The 27,938-nt window shown below is 38.4% G+C and overlaps 1 protein-coding gene across 2 annotated transcripts; it reads right to left on the bottom strand.

Moving 5' to 3' along the window:
- Positions 1-60: 60 nt before the first annotated feature.
- CEP15 (centrosomal protein 15) lies at positions 61-27,371 on the bottom strand. Of its 2 annotated transcripts, none has more exons than XM_026679622.2 (5): positions 27,244-27,371; positions 23,538-23,611; positions 20,689-20,812; positions 5,151-5,225; positions 61-2,414 (listed from the first exon to the last, which is right to left on the bottom strand). In XM_026679622.2, exons 2-5 carry the CDS (start codon positions 23,588-23,590, stop codon positions 2,286-2,288), a joined length of 381 nt encoding a protein of 126 aa, XP_026535407.2. In that variant the 5' UTR covers positions 23,591-23,611; positions 27,244-27,371; the 3' UTR covers positions 61-2,285. The 2 variants fall into 2 exon arrangements, with proteins under 2 accessions (XP_026535407.2, XP_026535399.2); XM_026679614.2 differs by having other exon boundaries at positions 27,181-27,324.
- Positions 27,372-27,938: the final 567 nt, after the last annotated feature.

Here is a 27,938-nt window from a genome sequence, read left to right as displayed (position 1 = left end):
TCAGACAATGAGCTAAAGGAAAATGCCCACTTGATCAAAATACAAGGACCAAACCAAGCATTTTATTTTTATAAAATTTTCTTTATTAAACAAATAAACAAACACAAAAACACACAATTCTTACAATAAAAACGTTGAACGTGGTATAGTTTCCCTAACATCAATCATTATCATTACATCACTAAATCCAATAATAATATTACATAATTTTCATATATACACTTTAAGTACACATACAGTATAATCCATTCTTTATTCTCATATTGATTGGAAACAAAGTCATCCATATTATGATAAAGTATTAAAACCTCCAATAAATGCTTACCGTATCTCTGAATTAATATACTCTTAATACAATAAAATAGATGTTCAAAGGTATTTATTTCTTGGAAATAGTTTCCAAATCTTCTCAAAGTCTGGTATTTGGCTCCAATTATAGTGACTGGTGATGTATCAGCAATGCTAAAAAGCTCCTATTACTACTAATGATAAAAGCATAGGAATGTACTGATTATGTGCCATCAAGTCATTTGCAACTTTTAGCAGCAACTTAAGATTTTCTCTACGATGATCTGTTCTTAACCTGGTCTTTCAGGTGTTCCAACAGTGTAGTCACCACCACTGTAACTGAGTCCATCCATTATGCTCCTGGTTATCGTCGTCTTCTCTTCTCTTCCTCCATTCCTAGCATGAGAGCCTTCTCCAAAGAGATAGATCATTGCACAATAGGTCCAAATTAAAATACTATGAACCTGGTAATGTGTGCCTCAAGTGAGAACTCTAAATTGCTTTGTTTGCTGATCCACTGATTTCTTTTCTTGACTGTCTATGGTATTCTCTGGAGTCTTCTTCAACACCAAAGTTTCAAAGTGTCAATGCACTGCTTAATTACGCAGTTCTGTTATTGGTAGTATTTACTGGTAAAGATTAAGCTTCTAGCCCTAAATAAAAGGGAATTCTATCTTTCCCTTAAATTTTGGCTCTAAGGAGCTCCATGCTTCCAATCTACCAGGAATCATTTTTAAGGTGCTCATCTGACAACTGTCCCTAACATCACAGTACAGAAAGAATAAATAGGTAGTAGCTTGTTAAGTATATTCCCTTGCCTGTCAACTATAGAAAAGTGTATAAAATGAAGGGCTTGTGTGAATAATTTCAAGATACATTTGCTCTAAATATTTATTTTGACAAAATAACTCCACAATCTGATATGAGAGCCTGTTGTTGTATGATTAATAATTAATTCCAAACCCAAAGTTGGGTAATTCTAACAAGCCTATAAAATCAAATTGTAAGCTGGATTCAACCTGAAATATTCTAAGAAAGCACTCTAATCTTTAGCCATTTGTATTTCCATTCAAATCCAACACAGAATAATCTAGAGCAGGGATGTTAAACTTAAGGCCCACAGGCTGGATTTGGCTCTATCAATTTGGCTAGATCCCTGTTTGACTCCTCCCCCTGGCTCTGCCGGTCTCTCTCTAACATTGGATTTTCTGTCCAGGGGATGACAGAAAACATATTTTTATGAGGTTAAGTCAAGCACTCAAGATGTGTTGTGATTCAAGTTGGCAGTTGAGTCAGATGAGTCAGAGGAGATGGAGGGGGTGCCTTGGTCTCCATCGGGCCTTGCAGAAGGCTCTGAGGAGCAGGAGATCTCAGAGCCAGATGCAGAGCAGGGCCCATCTACTCACACTCAGGTGGAGAGACAGGCACCCCCGACACGAGTGACGTCTAGCTAGCTATGCCCACCCTGGCCACCCACTCCCGCCCCCCCCAAGGTCAAACACAATCCTCATGCGGCCTCAATGAAATTGAGTTTGACACGTTTGACCTAGAGGATGTGCAAATTCATGGGCCTTATTTGAGTCTTCATCACCTGATTTTCTACTGAGTCCTTAAGTCTGTGCTCCATATCAATGATCTATACATGTCATTAAGAAAATCCTTTTATGGGACAATAAGCCGAATTACTACTTTCTACACTTTTATTGGGGAAAAAGGCATCTCTCCATAGCAAAAGTGAAGGACAAGTAACAGATCACATTATTTCTTATCTTAACTGAGTAACTAAACAGTGTACATCCTGCACTGTGTTGTTCATATTTGAGATCAAAGTCACTTCCATGTAGCTAACAGGCCTTTGGGGAAGAACTCTTCAATGCAGGTTTAGAATTGAGTATCTTATCCAACTAATATTTAAAAGAATTATTTAACAATCCACCAATCTGAAGCTTGAATAAATTCCCCCGTGGACATGGTTCCCTTTTTGTTTCCTGTTTATCTTAGTGCTGATCATATGTGCTGTATTGTTGATGTGATTTTTTTTTTAAACCAATTGGGGCTTGTGTTCTTCCTAAAAAAAATGGCTCCCACTTAGGGATGGATTCTTCCACTTTGGCCCAGTAAAGAGTCTAGGGAAACAAAATACAACACGATATGCAATTGAACTGCTTTACAGTATAACCTATTATTTACCAGCACAACAGCAAAAGGATCTGAACATATGAAACATTTTTACAGCTTGCTTTGTATTTGAAGCAATTCAGAAAAGGCCAAACTACTTAGTTGCTAAATCTTAAATCCCTCAATTATACAGTATAATGGAGATTGAAGGATCTCACTACCTAGAGTAAATATGCTATAATTGGATGTGCCCTCTTGTGGTGAATAAAGTATTAGAAAGGTAATCCTTCAATTTCATAATTGTTTCTTTCAGACAGATAGCGGTTTTTTTCTGAACCAGAGTGTTATTTCCAAACATTTTTATTAAAAAAAAATCTCGTGCAAAACATTATTCAGAGGCTAAAAATGGTTTGACATTTACATAAGCACAGTCATGAATTCTATTGGTTTAAAGAATGTTTATGTTCTTTAAATCTACAATGTCAAGGGAATAGTACAAACCTGTGAGGTTTGCTGCATGAAAAACTGTTATAATCTGGGATCCACTTTTAAAATGTAGATCTTGACATTAAAGAATAGGTCCTCTTGTCCACTAAATACAGACTTGCCCTAATATCACTAGAATTGAGTTATTATTACCCCTTTTCCTCACTTTTTTTTCTTTATTTTCAGAGGGCAATAAAATAATCTCAGTTAAATATAAATCTCAAAACCAGAGCATTGGTGCTGGTGAAAGAGATCTTTGCTTTATTCAGATTTCTGCTTAAAAATTATTTATGAAGGTTACCCAAACAAATATTCATTTGCTGCTCAACAAACAATAGCCTAATGTTTTAAACTAATAAATATTTCTTCCTTGAAGAATTACCTAAACCATCAGTCTCATCCTTCCTCTCTCAATAACTCATTTAAAAAAAACAACAACAACGTTTTTCTGCATTCCCATTTCTAAACTGTCTTCACTTGTCAATCATTCTTATTCCATTTTCTTCCTGTCCGTCATTGCTGCTCTCATATTTCTTGTGCAAAACCCATCCAATTTTTGCAGTTGTGAAAATGCTGATTCATCCTCAAATATATTGCCTTTAGCTTTTGAAGTATTTAGAGCTAGATGGGGTGGGGATGATGTCCCTCTTCTCTCTATAGTTCTGAATTTCAGAGGAAACATGGAACTAATCTCTTTTTATTTATTTTTTATTTGATAGATTTTTAAAATCTCACCTATAACACAAGGCAGAAAACATATCTAATACTCCTTCTATTTTCCCCACAAATAGTAACAGTAAACCCAGGTGGGGCTCAGAGAGAGTGACTGGCCGGAAGTCACCAAGCTGGCTTATATGCCCAAAATGGGTCAGACATTCACATTTTCCTGGTTTCTAGGCCAGCACTTTAGACTAAACTGTCTATGCTTATATTTTACATGCTAAGATATTTCCGAAGCACAATATGGTATATGATTGAATTTTAGCACTGTTTCTAAACGTGGAAATGTGGGAAGAGGGCAAATAATTGTACCACTTACATGTTACGTTTTGGGGGGGTCCATTTTGAGGACCTTCAAAATGTAACACAGTGCAACTGAGAGGCCAAAGCTGAAACAAATAGTATAGCCATTTTTCTACAGTACTGGTAGTCCTTGAGGTATGACCAGAACTGAGCCCAAAATTTATATTGCTGAGTGAAACACTTGCTAAGCGAGTTTTCCCCCATTTTACAACTTTTCTTGCCCCAGATGTTAAGGGAGTCATTGCATTTGTTAAGTTAGTAACCTGGTTGCTAAGTGAATCTGGCTTCCCCGTTGACTTTGCTCATCAGGTCGCAAAAGCTGATCACATGACCCTGGGACACTGCAACCGTCATAAATATGAGGCAGTTGCCAAGCGCCTGCATTTTGATCATGTGACCATGGGGATGCTGCAACGGTCGTAAGTGTGAAAAACGGTCCTAAGTCACTTTTTTTCAGTGCCGTTGTAACTTTGAACGGTCACTACATGAACTGCTGTAAGTCAAAGACTTCCTGTACAAGGTTTTTTTTTTTTAAAAAAGAATGGCTTTTATTTATCCTGATGAAAAAAGTCCTAATGCAGCTAGTCCTTCCCTTACAACCATTCATTTAATGGCCATTTGAATGTACAGTGGCCCAGAAAAAAGTGACTTACAACTGGTCCTCACACTTATGACTGTCACAGCATCCCCATGGTCAGGTGGTCAAAACTGAGGCACCTGGCATGTTGTTGTGACTGCAGCGTCCGGGGTCAAAGGATCACCATTGGTGATCTTCCCAGCCAGTTTCCAACAAGCAAAGTCGATGGGGGGGTGGGGAATACTGGATTCTATCGATGACCCCATGATTCACTTAGCAGCTGCAGTGATCTGCTTAACGACCATGGCAAAAAAGGCTGTAAAAATCAAGTGCGATTCGCTTAGCAATCGCCTTGCTTAGCAACAGCAATGTGGTCATATGACGAGGACTATCTGTATATAAAATGAGAGGCTGGAAAAATCTTGGAAAGCTTTCCGTTCTCACAATGAACATTAAGCTGAAGTGACAGGATCTGATATTGAATTGAAATTAGGAGACGGCCTTTATTTTGATAAAAGGGGGCTTGAAAGAGTACTGAAGACACAATAATCATTGGCTTTTTTTTTTTTTTTAAAAAAGACTAATTTCATTTAGCAGCAAGATGAAGAAAAGAGCTGAAATATCAGCATTAAAGACAATATAATTGTTTTGGACTTACTTCAAGGTTAACAATTTCAGGGTGGAGAAGCAAGTGCTCTCTGAATTGTAGATTTTTCGCTGCCGCTTCAATATCCTGCAACATACAGAGAATCTTTTGAAAAGACGGACGCTTCCAGAAATGACATCCACAATTCATTTTCCTTTTTAGTAGCTATGAAAATAGAAGTAATATTCTAACCATACACGTTGCAACTAATATTCACACCCGGAAATATAGGTAAAAAGTGACAGATTTATGTCCTAGGTTGCTTACGATTTAAAGAGAGAAAGAAAAGGGGGAAATCCACCCCCCTGTTCATCAGTATGGCATTTATTAGGTCAGTTTCACAGATTTCCAATAGGTTTCTAAGCTTTTAAACCCCCGTATGATTTAAGACTAGTATATTTATTAAATATATTAATTTATGAAATACACAATGGATGAAACTAAAGCTTCAGCTAAACTGCCCACTAGGTTCTCAAGGGAAACCCTAATATAGGGGTCTCCAACCGTGGCAACTTTAAGACTTGTGGACTTCAACTCCTAGAATTCCTCAGCCAGCTTTGCTGGCTGAGGAATTCTGGGAGTTGAAGTCCACAAGTCTTAAAGTTGATAAGGTTGGAGAACTCTGCCCTAATAGACAGGGAAACCCTAATAGACACAATCTTTAGCAGGAGGGTTGTGCTAGTGAGCTGAAAGGCAATTAGAAAGATGCTGGCTAGTGAATTCTGGGAGATAGAATAGAATAGAGATGTTAGGGACCTTGGAGGTCTTCTAGTCCAGCCCCCTGATGAAGAAGAAGTCCGACGGTAATGTCTTCTAAAACCAAACCACATCACAACTATATCAAGGCATAAACTAGAGTTAAACTGCAACCTCTGGCATATGCCAGGCCTTCAGTGACTTGGAACAGGTTAATGTCTGCTAGGGAGGCTATAAACTCTTGATCCCAACGGCACGAAGATGACAAATTGAAGTTCTCCAAGGCTAAGAGACTCAGGGTCTCTACAGCCATACTGAAAATGAAATGCAAAAGCTCCGACAAGGATGAAGCTGTGCAACATCAATGATAGCACGCTAGTAGCAAGCTCAACTGTTCCTTAAATGAATTAATAAATACAAATATCAGCTATCCCAATTTGGTCAGTTAGGTAAGAAAGATTCTCGAGTCCATTGTCAGAGAAAGTATACGTTACTAAAGCCAAGTGGTTCCAGTGAAGCAAAGCCAGATCTAAAGTTTCGAGCCCAAAACTTCTGGTTAACTTTTCCCTCTTCCCCCACCTATTTTTTGGGTGGGTGTGGGGGAAACAGTCCCTTGCTTGGTGGGCAAATTGGTGGCCCATTCCACGGTATAACCTTGGAGCTGCTGGCACCCTAGATGGTACAAAGTTTAGTTTTGATTCCCTTTATGCTAGCCCCCTCCTTCTTATCCCACCCAGCAGCTCCCCCCCACCCCAATTGCCTATGGCAGACTGGCATCTTACAAAGCAAAGAAATTTTATAACAGGATGGCAGTCCTGACAATAATAAAGGGGGAAAAAAACTATTCCAGGGTGCCTAATCTACTGGAGTCAGCAGACTCACAGGAAAGATTAAAAGCACATTGTGTATTTTCTCACAAAACATTTCTTATTTTGCCCATTACTCCCCACAAACCACCTGTAAGAAAGTAAACATTTATTTTGAACACAGGTCACAACATATGACACAAAGCATTTGGGTTGCCAAGGAATTTCTCTCTCTCTCACACACACACACAAAACAAAGCACAGGGCTGCAGTCCCCTTTCATTTTTACTTTCCACAAATATTGCTGAGATATATGTAGCAAGAAAAGAATTTTTGGAAATAACTATTAGGCTTAAGACTGGTCCTCTTAATTATTTCTTGAATTTACATGACACTAACCCCATAAAGATACACAACAGCTTACAACAAAATTAAAACGCCCACACTTAAAAAAAAGAATCTTTTTTAAAAAATGGTTTTCCTATCTAATAATTCCTGTTTCAAGCTGGGTTCGCAGGCACCTTTACAATCTGAAACTAATTCCACAGAGAAGTTGCCTGAAAAAGCACTTGCAATGTTTGTTGTCAAATTCTTTTCCTATTGTATCCTGTGTTTATGCTTTTGTTAAGAATGTATTTTGTCTGGAATTCTTCTATAGGATAATTAAGTAATGAAGCCTCCACAACTGAGGGAGCATATAAACCAATTAAATAAACAAACCGCCTCAGAAGAGTGAAAGTATAAATGCTAAGAAATGAAATATCTACAGGAAATAAAAGAGCAAATTCAGCTATAATTATGTAATTTTGAACTCCCTGCAGTTTAATGCAGCTTCAGAAACACATCATTAAATATACGTGGCAATTTTTTGCTCTAATGCAAAAGTGGATTTGCTCATCCAACAAAGTTAAAACATTTTTTTTAAAAATAGATTAAGAACTATTTTAAACTTCTACCATAATTTTCATGAAATCTCTTACTCGTGGGAAATCAAAATTTAGCAGTGTAGTCAAACAGTGTTCTGGTGGTAGGAAAAAGAGACTTTGGAGATATCATACAGCTGATCTAAACTTCAAATGTAATAATGTAAAATTTATTTTACATTTTTTTTTACACACACACACAAAAAGCAAAAAATGTAAAAACTCTGAAACATGTAGTAATTACATGTTTCAGAGTTCAGACCTATTCTGTCAACAAGAGAACTAGTACAGTTGGAAAAGCGCACGAATCATAAGAAAAAAAATTATGTTTAATTATAAATGGTAAGTTTATTGGATTTGACTATGCTGGTCTAATGATTGGGTGCTTAACGATGGGGTGTCACCAGGAGAATGTCACAATAATTCACAGAAGAAAATTCTCAAAGGGACGTCCTGTAATTTCCAAACCATGGTGGTGCCACAGAATACAGATATTGTCATGGTCCTGGTGGAGACTGACTCTGAGGAAGAGGAGGAACAGCCAACATGGAGTGGAACTGTGGCTCCAGATGTGGTGGTGGAGGCTGGGGAAAGGCAGAGGCCGGCTGAGCAGTCAGAGGCCCATCCCCTATCCATCCTAGGGCACAGGGAGGAGAGGATCAGGGTAAAACGTGGTCTACTCGGGAGGAGAGGGCCATGATCCTCTTCATGGGTTGCAGCTGTGAGATCTGCATAAAAGGTTGGACCTGCGTGCTAACAGACACTGAAGACAAATTAGTGTTTTATTCCTAAAGAAGCTTTATCTTGGTTGGCATTCTTCCAATGGACTGTACCTGGTTATCTTCCTGAAGTTAGCAATTATCTATCCTGGTCTGTTGTGGAACTTTATTCAGTGCGGTTTGTTTTTGGTTTTTGCTTTGTTATCGGCTCTTTGAATTTGAACCGTGTTTCCTTTGAAATGTTATTTTGAAAATAGTTTACTCCTCCACCGTGAACAATTAAACAGTGAAGCCAAGCTGAAGGCATTAAAGGACTTTTAGTTATGTTTTGGGTTTTGTTATATTTCTGATATAATCTGGATCATCACAGATATCGATAGATTTTAAAACTGCAAAGCTGGAATTAGTATAACAAATAGAGTAACTGTTTGGAATACAGTGTCAAACTCAAGGCCTGCGGCCCGCATTCAGCCCACAGGGTGCTTAGATTTGGCCTGCGGGGCTTCCCTGAAAACAGTGATGGACTGGCCTACGATGCCTCTGCCAGTGAAAATGGAACTCAGGAAAGCCTCACATGGCCCACCTGGTCTCTGTTTTCTATTGCAGAGGGCTGCGGAAGGCCATTGCGGCCGAAAACTGAGCCTCAATAAGTGACGTGGAGCTGGCCACGCCTCCTGGCTACACCCCCCACCCCCGAGGTCAAACAGAACCCTGATGTGGTCCTCAATGAAATCGAGTTTGACATCCCTAAGTTAGAGAGAAAAGGTAGCCTTATGTAAAGACTGAGGAATGTGGAGCAAATTTACTGCAGGTGGAAATGAAAAAAAAAATCACTGTCCCAGAGATTTTCAATGTGTGTGTGAGGGACAGGAGGGGAAGAAATACAAACTAATATCCTCCTTCCCAAATACAGATAGTCCTTGACTTATCACACCACTGGGGCCAGAATTTCCATTGCGAAGCAAGTCAGTTGTTAAGTGAGTCATGGCCAATTTTATGACCTTTTTGCCAGGGCTGTTAAACAAATTGCTGCAATTGTTAAGTGAATCAAATGTTCATTAAGGGAATCCAGCTTCCTCCATTGACTTGGCTTGTTGAAAGCTGGTTGGGAAGGATGCAAATAGTGATCGCATGACCACCTGGTGCAGCAACCGTTGTAATTATATTTCCATTGCCTTTCTGAACAAGTAATTATAGGAATGGTGTAATAAATGATGTGCAAGGACAGGTCATACATTACTTTTTTTCAATGCTGTTGTAACTTTGAATGCTAAATGAACAGTTGTAAGTCAAGGACTACCTGTAATACAATCCAACTCACATTGAGCTTAAGGTATCTCTTACAGGTGATACATAGCTAAATGTCTATGGAGATTCTCAGTCATCCAGGTCATGGTTGCCGCAAAGAGGCAATTGGGCTTTCTTGTTTTTCTCTGAAGACATTTTGCTTCTCATCCAAGAAGCTTCTTCAGCTTTTTCAGGCTTTCTCATCCAGTTCCAGTTCCCTCTTGAAAAAAGGACCTGTGAGAGATGATTTGCAAAGATATGCATTAAGTTCCTGCATTACTATGTCAGTGATGTAGTTAAGGGTTAAACTCTAGAACAGGAGTGTGAAACTCAATTTCATTGAGGGCCGCATCAGGGCTGTGGTTGACCTTAGTGGACCAGGTGGGCAGCCAGCTTGACACCACTCACTGGACGTGGTTGACTGGGTGGGCATGGTCAGCTTGATACCATTCCCCAAACTGCTGGCATGTTTCCTCTTCATACTGGGTAGACCGGGCCAAAGCCACACGGGCCGGCTTCTTATATTTTCCAGGACGGCCCCATGGGCCAGATCCTGTTTGACACCCGTGCTCTAGAAAAATGTTTCTCAACCTCGGCAACTTTAAGAAATCTGGATTTCAACCCTCAGAATTCCCCAATCAGTAGGCTGGCTAGGGAATTCTGGGAAATGAATTCCAGCCATCTTAAAGTTGCCTAGGTTGAGAAACACTGCTCTAGAAGCTAATTTTGTAATCCCAAGCCAAAAGCTGCAATCTTTCTGTAGCTACATGGTGGCTAGAAGGCAGGTCTGCTTGGGAGTGTTTCATATGATGTCTTATTAATATAATGTAAATACCTATTCTGGGGAACAATTGCAACATTACATCAAATATGCACCCTTGGAAAGGTTGTGTTTACGTCATGATATATAGAAAATGGGCCTGATTTGCATCACTGCAATAATCTAAATCTGGGATGATTATACACTTGAACACAGAGGGGAATAAGAGTAGCCTTCAATATGGAAAACAAGTTCCATTGTCAAATAAATCTTAAGGGAACTTGTAGAGGAGAGAGTTGTTTTAACACCTCAAGGTTATCATACAGTAGATTTCTCTTCTGTGATGTAAGGCAGGACTAGATTTAATAGCTAAATCACAGGAAGTCTAGATTTCAGCTGAATACAAGTAGTCCTTGCCTTACTCATTTGATGACCGTTCAAAGTTACACCACCACTGAATAGTGATTTATGAGCATTTTTCAGTTCCAACCTTTGCATCATCCCCATGGTCATGTGATCAACATTCAGATGCTTGGCAACTGGTTCATATTTATGATGGTTGCTGTGTCCCGGGTCCTGTGATCCCTTTTTACGACCTTCTCACAAGCAAAGTCAATGGGGAAGCCAGATTCACTTAACAACCGGGTTGCTAACTTAACAACTGCAGTTATTCACTTAACAACTGTGGCAAGAAAGGTCGTAAAATGGGACAAAGTTCACTTAACATATACCTCACTAGCAACATAAATTTTGGGCTCAATTGTGGTTGTAAGCCGAGGACTACCTGTATTAGGGGACACATCCTAACAGGAGGGCTTATTCAGTCAGTAATGGAACCAATTGCTGTACTCAGGAAGGGGGGGAAATGGAGGAGTCTCTTTTGCTGGGGGAACTGGACAACACTGGGAATGATAAAGTCGCTTCAAATCTTTTGCCACAAGCGAAGGGGCTGCATTATGTAGCCAACAAAATTCCATCATCTCAAGGAGTCTACGATGCCTAATTAATAGGGTGTCTTTACTTTCCAGAAAATACCTGAATCTACAAAGGTACCCAAAGGTGAGGACCCCTCATTGACTTTATAAGGCAAAATCTTCACAAAGAAAATGTTAGGGATAAGATTTAACACGATAAGAGGAATTTAAATAAACCAATTGCATTCTGATAAATCCCTTTCCTTGTTCGTACAGAGGTACACAGTACTTTCTTCTGGAAACGTGAACCACAGGCTTTGAATTTGGGATAAGCGACAGTGAAGCTGATTCACAGCTTGGAGTGAAAGCATTCGCTGCGCATACGTGATGAAGCCGATTATTCCCCCTTGAAGCCAGCTACCAAAGTAGCAAAGCTACAAGAGAGGCAGCAATCTTGAAGCTCTTCCCTGCTCAAGACAAAGATGACTTGCTAATAATGCATTCATAACATGTGCACAAAGATGAAGAAACGCAGCAAGCTGTTCACCAGACATTCAAAACTTCCACTGCAAACTCACCTCTCTTCGCTTTTCTTAGGAAATCGGCACATGGGCTCCCACTTCCATGTGCTCTGCTCAGAGAGAACGAGACTCGTTTTTTTTTTGTTTTTTTTGTTTAAAGGGGGAAGCTGCCGCTCCCCGAAGCGGTGACAACCCCGCCTTTTTTTCTGTGGGCTTTCAAACACAAACACGGGAGCTTCGAGCGCAGGCCTTTTGGGCAAATTGAGAGAGCGAGGAAAAGGGTGTGGGAGTTGGGTGTGAAGAAGCCAAAACTGAACAGAAATGGAAGAGGGGAATATAGCAGATGGCATCATCAAGAGCAGAGAGTGAGTGTGAAGAGTAAGGCATTTAAAGGAAAAAGGAAAAAAAGAAAGAAAGAAACCAGAAAGAAGGAAATTCCCAAAGGGACTTCCTATAATTTCCAAACCATGGCAGTGCCAAAGAATACAGATCTTCAGACAGATTTTTTTTCTTTTTAAAGTACAAATGTGAGATTCTTACAATAAATAGGGCAACTTGGAATACTGTTAGAAAGAAATGCTGCTCTAATACAAATACAGGTTGAGGGATGTGGGAGAAAATTTACTACAGGTGGGAATAAAAGAATGGAGCAGTCAGTGAGTTTTTTACTGTGAAAGAGGGGAGGGGGGACAGGAGTTGGAGGAATGTAATGTCATGTTTCTCCAATGTTCCTCTTTCCCATGTACAGATAGATAATCCTCGACTTATGACCACCATTGGGACCAGAATTTCTATTACTAAGCAAGGTGATTGTTAACTGAGCCACACCTGATTCCATGATCTTTTTTGCCATGGTTATGAAGCAAATGACTGCAGATAATAGAGTAGAATAGAGTAAACAGAAATTAGAATAGAACAGAATAGAGTAGAAATTAGAAAGGAATAGAACAGAGGAGAGTAGAAAAAATAGAAAACTTTATTGTCACTTTTAATGTACACTGATCAGCATACATTAAAATGAAATTTCATTGTATACAGCTCTCAAAGGGTTACCACCTCCAATATACACTACATGAACACGACAAAATAAAGAAATATATAAAATTATGTATATACCCACATATATTATATGCCGGGGGTAGAGGCGGGGTGGAGGGCGGGAGGAATGTAATGTTTCTCCTTCCCACATAATATAATTAGGCTCCTGGGATTTCTTTAAGGAGATGGTTTGCAACAATAGGCATTGTGAAGTCCAGAAACAACGCAACAAGGCAGCTGGAGTACAAAATAAAGGATCTACTGCAGCTTGGACAGAAAAAAATTGTACATTTCTCTGGCACAATTTATTCCTAGTTTGCTACAGTTTCATCTGGTTGATGAAACTTATTTTCATCCCAGCATTTTATGTCCATATATTATCCCTTTAGGAACATTCCAGCCCAGATCATTTCAATGACTGCCTGATTTTTTTCATCTTCAAAATGTTGTTTAATAGGAAAGAAAAATACCTCAGAGCAAGAGGCAAAAACAAAACAAAACAAAACCCAAAATGCACTGCCTTGCATTGATTTTAGTTGAGAAGGGCACTTTGGCAAGGCCTACATACCAGATGTGTCTTTTTGTTGCTCCTGTCCAGTTAGAGCATATTCTGAAAGCTATTGTCATCCAGAATACTGATTTAATGACAGCCAACTGACAAAAATTGTTGCTGGAAGCTGAAAGGCGCCTTAAGGGAGGAAAATGATGTCACTGAGATTTGATGGCATTTTTGTGTGCTAATAGCTGCAGGCAGCCATGCCGGTTTTAGTTTTCCTTTGAGGTTCAGTGACAAGGTTTGCTTTTGGCAATGCTCTTTAATCTATGATGGTCAATTGGACAAACACCTTTAGCATATTAACTGGGTGGCGGTAGCTCTTCATATTTTAGTCTAAAACACTGGGGATTTATAAAAATATCAAAGACAGCTAGGAATAAGAACAGGGGTGAGATTCAACCGGCGTTACTACCGGTTCGGTGATTACGTTTTGCACATGCATGCGTGCTCAACGCGCACTGTGTGTGCGTGTAAAATAATCTTAGGCTGTGCCGCCCGGACAGCTGAAACCGCTGCGTGCAGGTGCACAGCATTCAAAAAGCCTCTTTTTCCCAGCTTTTTCAACCTCAGCTGTGCCGCGCAATGCAGCTGAGGTTGAAAAAGCAGGAAATAAAGGACAGGTAAGAGCCCGGGCAGGCAGGTGGGCCAAACAGCAGCAGATATGGTTTGGTGTCTGCTGCTCTTCAGAGCTACCAGCTCTATAGAACTGGGCAGAACCCGTAGCATCCCACCCCTGAGTAAGAGAGCAACAAAGGCATCCAAAGGTGACTTTTGAGATTCCTACAGAAAGTGATTTATTCATTCAGTCACTCCCTACTCACTGGGACCCACTGAGTATCTCATTTATTTATTTATTCAATGTATTTCACCACAACTTTCTGTCAGTAAATGCTTTTCTGAATTCTTCAAAGCTTATGTAATTGTGATACCATCAAGTCATTTTTATTTCTGACACTCTCTTTTTCAGATTTTTTCAGCATCAAGGTCTTCTTCATTGCTGGTTAAATTTCCCACTCTCTCTCTCTCAGCTTGACCATCTCACAGGATTGTTGGGAAAATAGGAGGAAGTAAGAGTTTTAGTATTAAAAGTTTTAGTATTAATTAGTATTAGTTACTTACAAAGAAATAAAGGCAGGGTAAAAACAAATCTAATCAATCAATCAATAAAATTGCATGTGGCTCAAATATCGAAGCTTTAGCTTTGTTCTTGGTGCTTCCAATGATCAGCCTGTTTTCACCTCATCTAGTACTGAATGATCTGAAAACTGAATAGCAATAGCAATTGCAATTAGAATTATATATATACTTGGCAACTGGCATGTATTTATGACAGTTGCACTGTCCTGGGATCAGGTGATCATCATTTGTAACCTTCCCAGCTGGCTTTCCAGAAAAGCCAGTGGGGGAAGTCAGATTGCCTTAACAACTGCAGTGACTTGCTTAACAACTAGGATAAAAAGTTCGTAAAATGACAAGCAGGTCATTTAACAACTGCTTAACAAGAGAAATTTTGAGCACAGTTGTGGTCTTGAGGATGACCCAGCTGCGAAGAGAACTAAGAATACAAATCTTTATAGCTGCAGAACTTATCTGTTTATTAGAAGTGTATGCTGCCTTTTTTTTTGTACAAGAGTTCAAGATGGCATAACTAGTTCCCTTTCCTCCTGTTTGCTTCCAATCAGTCTTTGAAGTGAGAAAAGTTGGTTTAAGAGAAAGTGACTGGCATAATGTTGCCCAGGGACCTGGGACTTCCCACTCCATCTAATATCTTCACCTGAATACCAAGCTGCCAAAGCACCCTCCATTACTGTAATCACCTCTTGGAACAAATTCACAAACATTGGACAAGATTTTACCTCATCTTTGTGGGAAATGATATTAAAGTCTGCAGTGGGATAAGAATGCAGCAAGAACAGTGAAGTTTTCTGCCATCAACATTTAAATTTAATAAATGAAAAAAGCCATTCTAGTACAGGTAGTCCTCGACCTATGACCACAACTGAGCCTAAAATTTTTGTTCCTAAGTGGGACTGTTAAGTGAATTTTGTCCCATTTTAGAACCGTTTTTGCCACAGTTCGTAGGTGAATCACTACAGTTGTTAAGTTAATAACGTGGTTCTTAAGTGAATGGCTTCCCCATTGTGCTTTTAGGTCACAAAAGGTGGTCACATGACCTTGGAACACTGCAACCATCATAAATATTAGTTTCCAAGGGTATGAATTTTGATCACGTGACCATGGAGACGTTGCAGTGATCATTAGCGTAAAAAATGTTCATAAGTCACTTTTTCCACTGCCTTTGTAACTTGGAATGGTTACTAAATGAACTGTTGTAAGTCGAGGACTACCTGCATTCTTGTGGGAGTGGATGGCACTTTAGTAAATATCCAAAGATAACAGAGCATTGTATAGCTGAAAATTATTTAGAGGAAATGTTACATCTTTTTTTTCTGGGAAAATATGCAAATTATAGGAGGTGATGCACAAAATGTATCAGGGGTTATGATATTTAAATAAAGTTAGTCTTAAAAAGGTATAACTTAATAAGAACTTTAACATGTAAATCTGCAGTTGATAATGTGTGACTTTTCCTGCACAGAGCCAGTTTCTTCAATCATGTTGCTTGTCTTGATCTTCTTTTTAATAATGGTAAAGAGTTTTAATTTCTATAACAATATAAGTATTATGAAACTTAATTATTTTGATTCTACATGTACCCGGTTTAGAGAGTATATGTGCTATGAAAATGACTAAATCATTATTTTTTATCATTGTGCATTATTTATTCATTAATGAATGGTGGGTTGTAGAGTAGGAGATTATTAGTTTTAATAAAAACAGTAGAGGGGATAAATATTTAAAAAGAATGTGTCAATAATTTTTATCACATTCCAATAGTAACCCTTTCTAGAAATCTTACAAAGAAAAAGTTGGATTAAATGCTTCAACATTACTCAAAAACAGAACTCACTGGAGTCAGTGCTGCTTGCTCCAAAGTAAGTAAACGTAGTACCGCTGCCAAAATAACTGTGAATTTCAAAGAATCAACTCATTCTAATTTTAATATTACCCTTTGCTTAATAAAACCAAACAACAAGATGCCTTGAATTGGCATTTCAGCCATTTTTTCTGTTTTGGAAGTGTGTTTTAATTACAACTGAGAGAGCAAATAACAACTCTTTTTATAGCTCTGAAGCAAAACTGAAATGATTTTACTCAATTTAATTTAAATATAGGCAAATACAATGACACCTCATCACGGCATCGGTGTTTTTCCAAGAAAGCCAAATCAACAACTCTCCACATGGTAACTGTGAAATGTACAATGCCTGTTATTGGGAACAATTTTCTAAAGTTGGCACAAAAATCTGAACCTTATTTTCAAGGTTCTAATATAGTGTTCTGTGTAGATCTCATTCCTGTTTTATTTTGTTATCAGAAAGCATCTGCAGTGCTTCCTGCCTGTTAAAACCAGAATAGAACAAATACATCTAAAATCAGTAATGCTGTTCTTCCCTGCTAGGCAATTTGTTTTTATGGTCTTCTGTTTCTTTCAAGAATTTTCTGATAGTTCTGATATTCAGGCACATTACTCAGAACACTTCAATACAATGGCAGAAATAGTCTAATAAAACTTGAATTTTTCTCCTATAGGCTTTCCATTCTCCCCAGTAAGATAGAAGCAATGCAGGACTTAATCGGAATGTAAGAATTTACAGTAAGTTATGTATGTATCAATGAACCACTGGTCTCCATTAATTAGCTAGCAACAAGGTCATTCCCCCCCCTAGCTTTGCTATAACTTGACAAATGATGAAGAAAATGATGGTCACCATTTCTTCCTTCTTTGCAATTATTTCTTTTTAAAGATCACACTGAAATTTCTCCAAGCTTTAAACTGCTCATTCTGGCAAATGTAGCCAAATTCCAGTTCCTGTGAAGAACTCTGAGTCCCACTATGTGCAAATTTTCCTTTCTGATCCAGCCAGAAATAACCTCAAAAGCACTCTACTGAAATATGCACACGGTTATAGAAAGAACCCTCAGCTCCAAAAAGAGCAGAGTGGGTGAGTGGGTGATCTGTCACAACATGTTTGGAACAAATCAATTAAAGGGAAGCAATTTCCCATTTTTTTTTCCAAAGGAAAAAGTAACACATCTCTAGTCTTCAAAGCCATACTGCCCCAGGGATATCTCTAGAACAATTAAATAATGATAACTGCCACCATGCAAGCAACACCATGGAACCTCCAATGGAAAGACAACATGAAAATTAAGGCATAATTGAAACAAAAAATAACACTGAGAGAGATAAAGCGCATACGTCCATGTTTTAAAACCAGATGGGGAAGAATTTTCTTGCAAAATCAAAGACGTTGCTCTAAAAGTTAGAGCAAGAACACAGTGATTCATGAGTGCATGACAGACGATAAGGCAGTTGACAAGGAAGCATCTTGCTTGAGGAATAAAAAGATTAACCTGCCATAAAACAAGAAAAACCCTTCCTATCCAAAAGGATCAGTGTGTTTATGCTCAACCAAGTCAGTAATCACCCATTTGGAAATGGTTTCCTTAGAGACAGTAGAACTTGCTGACTTTGAGCCAGAAGAAAAAGAAGGGATGATGAGATTTCATATGACTTGGCTTGCTCCTAGAAAAATGTTTGGTCATAAAATTTACGGAGATAGCCTTTACTGGCATGGGTGAACAAGTGTGAAAGCGATATAAGGAGCCCATTGTACTTTCTCTGGAAGGCCTGTAGAAGCACTTAACTACTGCTTTATATTTGAAGAGTGGAGTGTAGAAATGTAGGGTGATTTGCCTCAGTACTGTAGAATGGCAATAAGTCTGTTAAGAGCTGCACATTATAGTAATTACCAACGGCCAAAAAACGATTTTTAAAAGAAGCTAAGAATGGCATTATACTTTCCCTTAGCCGTTTTATTCTAGATTCCTAGAAATAAAAACTTGCTATTCCAGAACCTGAACTTTTGCAGTTCTGTTTCTAATGATTTCTGCTTCTTTTTCAGACATAGGATTAGCCCTAGTGGCACAGTGGTTAGGATGCAGTACTGCAGGCAAACTCTCCCCACTGCCTGGAGTTTGACCCTGATCGGCTGAAGGTTGACTCAGCCTTCCATCCTTGGTAAAATGAGGACCCAGATTGTTAGGGGCAATATGCTGATATTGTAAACTGGCCATAGAGTCATGTAAAGCACTATGGGGCAATATATAACTTTAATTGCTATTTTTATTGCTGTTATTTAGTCATTCTGAGGATAGTTTGGTAGTTTTTCAGAAGTTAATTTTCCAAAGGAAAACTTAATGTACTATACCAATTACACACACGCACACACATTCACTCACTTCAAGGCAGGAATAGGAAGTTTTGCAAATACTTGCCTTAGGCTTTTAAAGTGCTTTAATGATTTAATAATTATTAAAAATATTTTTAATGCTTGGATAAAGCAAAACGCTTTAAAATTCTCAACATATTGTGGTGATAATCTTTAATGGCTAGGAGTCAAACTTAATAGTTTTGTGGGACTGCAAATCACAAAATAGATAGGGCTCCATCGTATTTACAGATTTGGTTATGGAGGGAATCTGGAACTTAAAAAATATATGTATATGTTTATGGTCAATATAATTCATTAGCCATGCTATTATTTTCTTAATATGTCAAATTAGCAAATATCAACTAGAATGAACTTATGTCTCCCAAGTAGTTGGTTTTATTCTCCATAGTGGGAAACAGATAGTCCTATATGCAATAGATGTATCAAATAGGCTTAGTTCCTATCCCATTAATACCACAAGTATATCTCTTTTACTTTCTTGTGTATAAATGAATGAACTTCTGCTAACCGCGAGGAAGAAAATTCCCTCCTTTTCTCTGAAGAAAATCTGAAACACTTAATTTTGGTATAAAATTATGAATATCGTAAAATCAACCGCTACACTTGGCGTAAGAGAAATAATGACTCTGGATGGGTCATAACAATCAAAGAAATTACAATCAAAGAAATAACACATAAAAAATTAAACAACACATATTACATTTTTGTGGATTTTCTTGATGTGGGAATTGGTTAATAGAATTATTATGCAATAATGGAAGGATAAATCTGCATCTGATATGCAGCAAGGAATATGTACTATTTATCAACATTTGAATAAGTAGGCTCTTCCCCTCCTTCCTCCCCTCAAAAAAACCCTTGTTAATTAGTACTTTTAAATTATATATGACTCTTTTAACATTACTGTATACATTTGTATTTTTCTTCTGTTGATTGGCTTGGCACAATTAAATAAATTGAAAATAAGAAATCCAGATGGAATTAGGTGCAAGAAGCAACAAGGACAAAAAGGCTTCATCTCAGAAAAGCAAGAGGTTGTTGCATGGTTGAGAAGTGGAACTGCATAACAAAATCACAAGGAATCTTGTTAGAGTTGAGAGAGGAAGAAAGGTCAAAACCAGAGCATTGAAGGTAAAGATGAATGTATGCAAACTGAAAAAACTGTGTAAACAATGTGTGTGGGGGGGTATGTTGTTAGAACAACAAGGACAATTGCTTTAAACTGAATGCTAAATACATGGATTCGGGAGCTAATGAAAGAGCAGAGAGAAAGTTGTTGCTTTAATTAAGGTGCCAACAATGCAGGCATTAGATTTAACAGATAGCAATAATAATGCAACAAAGACTTAGTTGACATCTTGATAAAAAAAAATGATGGCAATTCAGTAATTCTAAGAACAGCCCGCACACTGTTTTAGGAACAATACTTTTAGCAAGTATGTCAAGTTCTGGTCAATTCAAACATATAGCTGAAAGCAGAGGGAAATACTTTATATTGCCTTGTTCAATCACTTTACAGGGCAATTTAAGAGACCATTTGTGAAATACGCTTCTTAATGAGCATTTTTGTGGGGATTTGTCTATGATTCAATGAACACACTGTGGTTATGATTACCCAGAGCAGCTAAGATGATAGTTCTGAGTTCAGACCAGCATATTCCAAGGTACTACATAACAAGAAAATTAAGGATAACCATCAAAATAATGGGAGAAAGCTTTTCAAGAACAGTCACTCTTGCGTGTGATGAACCAGAATTCTGATTCTGAGAAAGCAGATTCTCATGGCCCTAGAAACCTCTAGTCTTTTTATTTTGGTTAGAAATGTATATGGTTGACATGTTGCAGGATTACGCGTCTCCGTTTTTGGCTGGATGAAATTAAAAACGTTAGTCACTATTTCAGCATTCATCAGGAAGAGGTATAGTTATATTTTGCAGCAAAGTTACCGCTTCAAAGCCACAAAAGCTTACATTTAAAAGTGATACATTTCTTTGATGAGCTGCATCGGCTTCTTGCGTGTGCCATGCCTGCTCAGCGTCTTTGTCTCTTAGATGACTCTCCATCTGCTGAAGCAACACCAATCTCCGAGAGAGTCTACAAAAGGGAAACATTATGATAAGTGGGCAGGCATTCCCCACCCACCCACCCCGCACAACAACCAGAAAAACAACCACCTTTTACCCTCACTCAATTTTTCTTCTAATTATGTTGAATGCAGCGTGGGAGAACAAAAAAAGAGGGGGAAAGCACATGAAGTCCCTTTCGTGCTGTGCTCCCAGGGAGAAAGTAACCATCATGTTGTACAACTAGCAGTCTCTGTGCATAAATGAGACAACCGGCACAGAACACCTCAAACAAGATGCGCCTGCAAGGCACAATTAGCCATCTAGAACACTAGTTATGAATTAGCTGCATTCTGTTACTAGGGTTAATTCTGCAAATTTACCGTAAGAGATCCTGTGTTCAGAAAAAAAAACTGTCACGTTTCTCATCCTACTTATACATCCCTCTGCACATTTTTTTTTAAAAAGAGTCCTGTTTTTTTCTCTCCCAATCCAGGTTCACTGAAAATAGTTTCTTCCTCTCAAAAGCAATCTTTCCAAACCTTTCCTACAGAAATGAGGCTCCATTTTATTCTCTGCATAGATTTTTATTTTTTTTAAAAAGGCTTTTGGGAAAAAGTATTCAGTAATTTCAAGAAAACTCTCCTGGGAGGAAGCAATACAGTACAGTTTGCAGAGAAATGGATTCTGTATATACACCATACACGCAAATGAAAATAGTAAACAGAGGGTGTAAAAAGTGGATCGGGCAGCCTTTTAATCTTACATGAGGGGAGATTTTCTTCACAAGGGAGTTGGAAGAATAGCTCTCAGAGAGATAAAGAAAACTACATTAGCATCAAATATACAAGAGAAACAACAAAGAGAAACTCTTAATAGACTAATGCCAAAGTCAAGGAAAACAAGACTTACATCATTTTTTTAGTTTGCTGGGTCAATTCTCTGTGCAATGAATATTGGGATATGTTAAACCAATAATAAAGGGGGGGGCACTGTTTTTTGCTTATTTTGGCAGAAATATTATGAACTTGGACTCAGTATGTGCATAGATTTGTACACAATCTGTTTTTCCCTTTTCTGTAATAATTGCTGTGTGGCAAATGACTACAATCTTAGGGACGAATCTTTGCTACTACCCATTGTATCATCTCCATAAAAATGGTGAAATCTCAAATTGTATCTAGAAAATAATGCATGCAGTAGATGCTCCACTATTGGACTATATTCCCTGCATAAAACATATCCATTCAACTAAAGCTAAAGAAATACTAGCTACATTCAGATTTCTATATAAACTATTCAGAGATTATGTCAAATTGTCACCCTATTATTTTCTGTATTATTTCAGTAGACTTAAATTATGTCATTATTTCATTTTTAAACCTTCACCAATTTAGATGGCAGTGTTACACTAGCTCTATTACTTCCTTTCTGAGAAGAAAAATTTCAATAGATTTTACTACAATTTTAGAACTTTTCAAAAGCCTTACCTCAAGAATGAACAACTTTTATTTTCAACCACAGAAGCAACTGGAGATGGAATATTTGCCCTTATAAATCTATTCTAATTACTTCCATATATTTAATAATTTTTCCTCTACCAGAATGAAAGATTAGGAGTGCACAGGAGGAGCTCTAGGTGGACCTAGTACCACAGATTTTACGTTAGGATATAAAGGGGGACAGTCTATTTAATCTCTCCACAAATGATCTGGAATCAGCTCTGAGTAGTGAGGGATCACATCTGTGAATGAGATCAAATTGTTAGATGCAGAGATCACAAAAAAGATCTTCTCAATCTGAGAGAATGGAACAAAATGGCAACTTGAATTTCATCCTAGGACAGTATGAAAATGTGTGTACTGGTGCTAGAAATTTAACCTACATGCAGAATATAGTGGTTAGGATAGGGAATGCATGCACAACAACTGACCAGAAAGAGGTTTTGGTTTTATGGTGATGGTTCAGTGAAAAAATTGCTGCTGTGCAATCCCTGTTAAAATGTAAATGTCAAGGTAGGGTTCATAGGGTCTGAGAGTAAAGTTGCCAATAACATACTTATTTGTACACATATACAGGTAGTATGTTATGCTATCAGCTACTGAGAAATTATGATAGGATGCAACTATTTTCTTCTAATCCAGTCAGCATGTTTCATACGGATTGTAAATTATGGAAGCAAGAAGCTAAAATAGGTAGACTATGGGCTACAGATCAAAATTCTGCCATTAACTTTTGAACAAGAAAATCGAGATGTTTAAAACAAAGTTAGGATATTGCAGTAACTCTAAAATTTCACTTTTAAAAGTGAAATTAGTGTTTCACTAAAAAGTGTTTTAGTAATCTGATTAGAATCTTAAGTGCTAGCTGCAACATGGAGAGAAATGCAGTGAAATGGGACATTATACTGAATTTAGAAAAGGCGTATCAGATCATTAAGCTATAGCTAAGATTCAATCAGAAAATTCAAGGTTGAAAGAGGACTTCATATTATGATTTATTTGAAATGCAGCACTGGTGGACAGCTCCCCCTAGAGGCAAAACATGGCACTTAACAAAAGTTTTTTCTGTTATTAAAATTTGTTATTTCTCTAAGAGATTGTTATCTTGTATTTTGAACAATCACACAGTTGCTCTGACTTTGATAAATCAATTCATAGTTTTGGGAATAGTCCTGCAAATTCCTAAGCATTCATAATCTATTTCACTGTATTTTTCTAACATCTAAAAATAGGACATTTTCAGAAACTACTTACATTTCTTCATGCTGCTTAGCAAGTTGAATTTCTTGCGCCAAATAGGATGCCATATTTGATATTAATAATTTCAACTATGAAAGAAAAAAAGGTAAAATAAAGATCCTTCAGACATAGACACATACATTTTATAACATTTATTAAGAAATAATCCTAAATATAAATGTTGAATTAGTGATGGGAACACTTTGCTGTAAAAAAGATGAAATATTTTAACAATATTAACAGCATAAGAGTACATCTTAATAATATTTAAGACAAAATATTAATACTGCATTCATCTGTAAACATTTCTTCTCTATTCTTACTTACTTTTATTTTTGTACTTGGTTTATTTTATTTCTTACTTCTGCAATTTTTTTTAGCTTTGGTCAGTTTTTAATTGTCCAATAAAATAAAAAAGCATCCAGGCACCTTTTTAATAGTAATTTTATTAAATATTGTAATGAAGAATTAATACAACTAAGAAAAGATTTAAAAATAAAGCACACACACAGAAAAGGAAAAATGGAAGAAAAAGAAAGAAAATATAGTAAAGGGGAAAAAAAGAAATATATAAAAGTACGACTTCCCACCTTCATTATAACAAGTGCTAACACCTGCCTTTATCTTTATGATATAAGGAAAAATGTTCAGATGCCTAAAGATTCAGATTCTTTTTTTGTGTGCTGTTGTTGTTAAATAACTCTTTGCTAATACAAAAGTCTTTTTGAAGTATAATTAGTCTTGGGATTCATCTATTCTGGAGAGCAAGCTCTATGCAGGTTATTTATAGAACTTGAAAAAGCTACACATGCAGAGAACCTTTGATTGAACAAACTCTATTTAAAGGGCTTATGATGCAATGGGGCCAGATCAGAGAATGTGGATGACATCGCTGAAATAACGGAAAGGTCAGTTTTTTAAAATCTGTAAGCAGTAATTTCTCACACTTGTGTCAATCTACATCATTTGCATAACACTGCAATAGGCATTTTTATGTTATTTGTACTGATTTATGCCATGTAATGGAATCATTTCTCCCCAAATAGCCTGTTAAATTGAGGCTTTATAATAACAGTGTATTACTACTTTGGGGTTTTATTTTTGGTACGTTGAAGGAGACATGAGAACATCGCTTGGCTGCATGTCTGAATTAAAGTTAATTTAATTTACTATGGACATGAGTGTGCCCATCCAAATACCATGCACATGCCTCACTGCACTTAAGATAGGATGGTGTGGAAGGCATTGAACCCTGAAGCAGTATAGGAAGCTTTAAGATATGCTTAGTGTTCTGACCTAGGCTTCCCCCAACAGCATGAAGCTGAGTCTTTGTCCCGATAAATCCCTTTTATTTGATTTACAATGAATTTCCTCTCCAACAAAGTCCCGGCCAACAGTCTTTCACAATAGTTCCCAATTACAAACCTTTATCAGGCTTGGAGTGAGGCCAGGCCTATATCTCTCAGACACTGCAATATTTGGCAAGCATGCTGGAATGAACTAATTGTTTCCTGCAAAGCCCCACTCCCTTTTCACTCCTCTTTTATACTCTAGGGGAGGGGCCATTCACCATCCACCTGTGGCTTTACTCCCAAGTTGGCCCTTGTTCCTCAGCTGTTCCCTTCGTCTGGCAACTCTGCACATGCACACACTGGGAACAGGCTCTAGCTGTTCTTCTGCCTCACTGATGTCGGACTCCGAAGGCAGCTGATAACTGTCAGTCAGGACTGGCCCATGCTCCTCCTCAAGCTGTCAGGCCACAACACTTAGGTAGAACAAAGCCTTTACTGATCCTATCGTCTGCATTCTAATTTAGAAATGGAACCTGCTTTAAGGCTCACTCATTTTGGGAGTTTGAATAGACATTTCATCAGTAACAATTTCTGACTGATTTAGTTTTTCCTCAAGTCTCTTCTCATTCTATGTTTGAGTTCACAGATCACGCTAGCTTAGTTTAAGCAGCTTGCTGTTATATTAAGTCAGCCATTGTTGTCTGCAAACTGGTTTAGAGCATTTCATGAATCCAACTAACTGTGGCTGGTTCATCAAAATATTTAAACTATGGCTTAGCATGAAATTGCCCTGATAAATAAGAATTGTCTATGGAAAGGCTACAGGTTACTTATACAGGTAGTCCTTGATTTACAACTTTTTGTTTAGTGATCGTTTGAAGTTACAAAGGCATTGGAAAAAGTGACTTACAACAGTTTTTCACACTTATGACCATTGCAGCATCCCCATAGTCACATGAACAAAATTCAGAGGTTTGGCAACTGGCCTCTATTTATGACAATTGCAGTGTCCCAGGCCCGTTTGCGACCTTCTGAAAAGCAAAGTTGATGGGGGAGCCAGATTCACGTAACAGTGATATGACTGACTTAACAACTGCAGCGATTCACTTGAGTACTGTGACAGGAAAGGTAGTAAAATGGGGCAAAACTCATTTAGTAACCGTCTTGCTTTGCAACAGAATGTTGGGTTCAGCTGTGATCCTAAGTCCTAAAATTCAAGGGGTTGGTCAGGAACACAAACAGCCAAGTAATTAGATGTATACCAAGCTATGATGTAGGCTTGGTCTGGTTTAGCCCAAAATCCAATCGACTACAGTAAACCCCTACAAGTGTTTCATTGCCCTGTAATAGCCCATTCGATTCCTGCCAACCCAGCAAACTGGGTGAAGCCAGTCATTGTGGGGGCATCAGATGTGATTGATAAACTATAGTTTACAGCTAATTTGGCAGTTTGAATCTCACCAGCTCAAGGTGGACTCAGCCTTCCATCCTTCCAAGGTGGGTAAAATGAGGAGCCAGATTGTTGGGGGCAACATCTGACTCTGTAAACAGCTTAGAAAGGGCTATAAAAGCACTGTAAAAGTAGTATATAAGTCTAAGTGCTATTGCTTTTTTTTTAAAAAAAAAAAAATTTATTATGCATTTTCCTTTATCCTATTTTCATCATACTTTCAATTTTACTTAAGTGCTATTGCTAACTGCAGCTTGTTAGATCGTTCAACAAACTGCAACTTTGGCAAATCGCCTGACTCCAGCCCGAGTCACTTTGCGGGACGCAGCTCGTTGGAAAGACCATTGGGAAGAGCGGTTTAAGGGATGCTGCGACCTTGCATCCCCTTCACACGTTTCCCAAATCTCTTGGCTTTTAAATCTCTTCATGATGGTCTGGTGCTAAGGAAGGAAAAGTCGCGGAGGGCAAGTGGAGCCAAAAGTATATCCAGTTAGTCCAAGCGTTCCTTTGTACGAAATAAACTGGGATCGCAGAGTACAATTCCATTTGCCACCGAGCTCCCGAAAAACAGCCACACTGGCTTGTCAGCCTGCTTTTTTTTTTTTTTTTAGTATCTCATCTCCCCCCAAACTCGGAACACTCCAAATAGAAACGGTCGGATCTCCCGACAGTTCGGGAGCGTCCAACTCAATAAATGGGGGGGGGGGGCAGGGGAGGGGAGAAATGAAAGTATTTTTTAGAAGACGCGCGCGGGAGACCCCCGTTCAGGAAATCGGGGGTTCGTATCCACCAACGCGGGAAATAGGACCGTACTATTCCAGGACGGATGGTGGGGGGGGGGAGGGTAACAGGAAAACAAAAAACCAGGATCCAGACGTACATTTCTGCGAATTACGAATTTAGGTGATGAAGCTACCTTTATTATGACCCTGCCACAGGTTAGGAGCAGCTTTTCAATCTCAACATCCTCCTCTTTTACCTTATTACCGCCATTAAGCAAACCCAACGCTTTTCACTCCCGGCAACTTGTTATCGCGGTACCATAAACGGGGATGGGAGTGGCGGGAGGAAGAGAGAGAAAAAGAAAGACGAGTGGCAGAAAAGTAGGCTGACATCGCCGCTTTCTGATTGGTGTACGGTTTGGGGAGGGGGCGGAGGTACAATAGCGGACGAACCGGCTCGCCTGGTGTAACGGAACGACGTGAGGGGGCGGGGCTTCCCGTTTGATATTTTGAAACCGAAACCGTTGGGCGTTAAGTAACGGAATGGTTAGGGAGTCCTCCGGCTTGCGAGCAAGTCGAAAAGGGAGGTTTCTGTGTGGGAAGAGAAACACCCGAGTTCGACTGGAGCAGGAAAGAACCTAGTTCCTGAATTTAAGAAATATTTTATACCTTGGTGAAGATTTTTTTTCGTCTGCCCGCCGCTCCTGTACGAACCACAAATACTTCAGGCGAAGGGAAGGCTTTTTATTAAGGGCAGGGTGTCTTCAAACTTTAAGCTCTAAGACTTGTGGACTTCAACTCCCAGAATTCCTCCTCCAGTCATGTTAACTCAGGAATTCTGGGAGTTGAAGTCTACAAGTCTTAAACTTGCCAAATTTGAAGACCCTTGATTAAGGGGGTCAAGCCTTTCCCCCCTTTCTGTACCCCTATAGGATAGCAATAGCACTTAGAC

This window comes from Notechis scutatus, chromosome 2 (genome assembly GCF_049901735.1).
Source record: "Notechis scutatus isolate UNSWTSFEM ecotype Mainland chromosome 2, rNotScu1.2, whole genome shotgun sequence".
Classification (NCBI taxonomy): domain Eukaryota; kingdom Metazoa; phylum Chordata; class Lepidosauria; order Squamata; family Elapidae; genus Notechis; species Notechis scutatus.
Note: the sequence above shows the minus strand (reverse complement) of the source record. Positions and strands in the feature narration are given on the sequence as shown.